Source organism: Nanorana parkeri, unplaced genomic scaffold (genome assembly GCF_000935625.1).
Source record: "Nanorana parkeri isolate BGI_ZX_2015 unplaced genomic scaffold, ASM93562v1 scaffold2166, whole genome shotgun sequence".
NCBI classification, from domain to species: domain Eukaryota; kingdom Metazoa; phylum Chordata; class Amphibia; order Anura; family Dicroglossidae; genus Nanorana; species Nanorana parkeri.
Window position 1 is genome coordinate 179846 of NW_017308434.1, and position 2674 is coordinate 182519.

Sequence of the window (2674 nt, forward strand, 5' to 3'; positions counted from 1 at the left end):
GAGCCTACCCCCCCCCCACATCTGCGCCCTACGCCGGTCCCATCACTAGGGAGTAGATGCCCCTCCCCCATGTACAACAGCATATAACTCAAAACCAAGGAAAATAACAGAAAACAAAAAACAGAACATTTCTAAAAACACCCACAACTCAAGCAGTAAGGCAGGCATGTCCCCCGTGGTAAACAAAATTAACCGGAGATACATTAAATGAAACCTGTGAGCTGCCTCCGTCATCCGTGTGTCCGCGTGTTAAGGTCTCCTTTTTAAATGAAACATTTCCCAAACTATTAACATGAATGACGACACTCGCCCCTATGACTTACAAAAAAGTGTCTTTTGATAAAAACATTTCTCGTCCTCTAAACATTAATATGGAAGCTCACTCGTGTGGGTTCTCTGGCGTTCAATATAGGTACCTTTGATTGGAAAAATGTTCCCGCACTCCAAACATGAATACGGATATTCAGCCGTGAGAGTTTTATGGTGACTAAGAGGGATTTTCTCTATCAGCATAACTTTTGTCACATTCTGAACATTAAAAAGGATGCTCACCCGTGTGAATTATTTGGTGTGAAAGACGGGGTCTTGTATCAGAAAAACTTTTCCCGCACTCTATACATGAATTACAAACGCTCACATGTGTGAATTCTCTGGTGCCTAAGAAGGGACCCTTTCTCAATATAACTTTTCCCGCACTCTAAACATGAATACGGACGCTCACCTGTGTGAATCCTCTGGTGACAAAGAAGAGTTCTGTTGTCAGTAAAACGTTTCCCACATTCTGAACATGAATATGGACGCTCACCTGTGTGAAATCTCTGGTGTCTTACAAGATGTCCATTCAATGCAAAACTTTTCCCACACTCTGTACATGAATACGGACGCTCACCTGTGTGAATTGTCTGGTGTCTAAGAAGGGTTCCTTTGTCAGTAAAACTTTTCCCACATTCTGCACATGAATACGGACGCTCACCTGTGTGAAATCTCTGGTGTCTTACAAGCTGTCCATTCCTTGCAAAACTTTTCCCACCCTCTGCACATGAATACGGACGCTCACCTGTGTGAAATCTCTGGTGTCTTACAAGCTGTCCATTCCTTGCAAAACTTTTCCCACCCTCTGCACATGAATACGGACGCTCACCTGTGTGAAATCTCTGGTGTCTTACAAGCTGTCCATTCCTTGCAAAACTTTTCCCACCCTCTGCACATGAATACGGACGCTCACCTGTGTGAAATCTCTGGTGTCTTACAAGCTGTCCATTCCTTGCAAAACTTTTCCCACCCTCTGCACATGAATACGGACGCTCACCTGTGTGAAATCTCTGGTGTCTTACAAGCTGTCCATTCCTTGCAAAACTTTTCCCACCCTCTGCACATGAATACGGACGCTCACCTGTGTGAATTTTCTGGTGTCTAAGAAGAGATCCTTTGTCAGTAAAACTTTTACCACACTCTGCACATGAATAAGGACGCTCACCTGTGTGAATTCTCTGGTGTATAACAAGGGTTCCTTTGTCAGTAAAACTTTTCCCACACTCTGCACATGAATACGGACGCTCACCTGTGTGAATTTTCTGGTGACTAAGAAGAGCTCTTTTGGCAGTAAAACTTTTCCCACACTCTGAACATGCATAAGGACGCTCACCTGTGTGAAATCTCTTGTGTTTTACAAGCTGTCCATTACTTGCAAAACCTTTCCCACATTCTGCACATGAATACGGACGCTCACCTGTGTGAATTCTCTGGTGACTAAGAAGGGTTCCTTTATCAGGAAAACTTTTCCCACATTCTGCACATGAATATGGACGCTCACCTGTGTGAATTCTCTGGTGTCTTACAAGATGTCCATTCATTGCAAAACTTTTCCCACACTCTGCACATGAATACAGACGCTCACCTGTGTGAATTCTCTGGTGTCTTACAAGATGTCCATTCCTTGCAAAACTTTTCCCACACTCTGCACATGAATACAGACGCTCACCTGTGTGAATTCTCTGGTGTCTTACAAGATGTCCATTCATTGCAAAACTTTTCCCACACTCTGCACATGAATACGGACGCTCACCTGTGTGAATTCTCTGGTGTATAACAAGGGTTCCTTTGTCAGTAAAACTTTTCCCACACTCTGCACATGAATACGGATGCTCACCTGTGTGAATTTTCTGGTGACGAACAAGAGTTCTTTTGTCAGTAAATCTTTTCCCGCACTCTGAACATGCATAAGGACGCTCACCCTTGTGACTTTTCTGGTGTTTAAGAAGCTCGCTTTCCTCAGTGAAAGCTTTCCCGCACTCTGGACATGAAAAGGTCACGTGGTTGTGGGTTTTGAGATGTAGAAGAAGTTCAGATTTCATCTTAAAGTCTTTCCCGCACTCCAAACATGACAATGACCTCTCTCCTGTGTGATCTCCTTCATGATTAACCCTTACCCTGTCCCATGCCATAACTCTGCCCCTAAACACACCCTCTTAAATGATCTTATGATAGTTGCTTGTAAATGGCAGATTAGGGATTCCTGCTGCAGGAAAATGCAAGTTCCTGACACAGGAATCCCTAATCGCACCTAAAATAATGGGGTGAATGGTGCCTAATATATATGTAGCCCTGTTGTGGTGTCGGCTCCTTTAAGAGGAAAGGACTTTGGGAACTGCATCTCCCAGGATGCTGTGGTGAG

The 2674-nt window shown here is 44.0% G+C and overlaps 1 protein-coding gene across 1 annotated transcript; it reads right to left on the bottom strand.

The window, feature by feature from the left end:
* Positions 1-623: 623 nt before the first annotated feature.
* LOC108800923 (gastrula zinc finger protein XlCGF57.1-like) lies at positions 624-2414 on the bottom strand. Its single transcript, XM_018572909.1, has 2 exons — positions 1478-2414; positions 624-889 (listed from the first exon to the last, which is right to left on the bottom strand). Exons 1-2 carry the CDS (start codon positions 2352-2354, stop codon positions 624-626), a joined length of 1143 nt encoding a protein of 380 aa, XP_018428411.1. The 5' UTR covers positions 2355-2414.
* Positions 2415-2674: the final 260 nt, after the last annotated feature.

Bases quoted from the DNA above. Each gene is read 5' to 3' on its own strand.
- LOC108800923 (XM_018572909.1), bottom strand. From the start codon at position 2,354: ATGAAATCTGAACTTCTTCTACATCTCAAAACCCACAACCACGTGACC. The intron at 890-1,477 runs GTGAGCGTCCTT...CAATTCACACAG, and splicing joins ACACCAGAGAATTCACACAG to GTGAGCGTCCGTATTCATGT.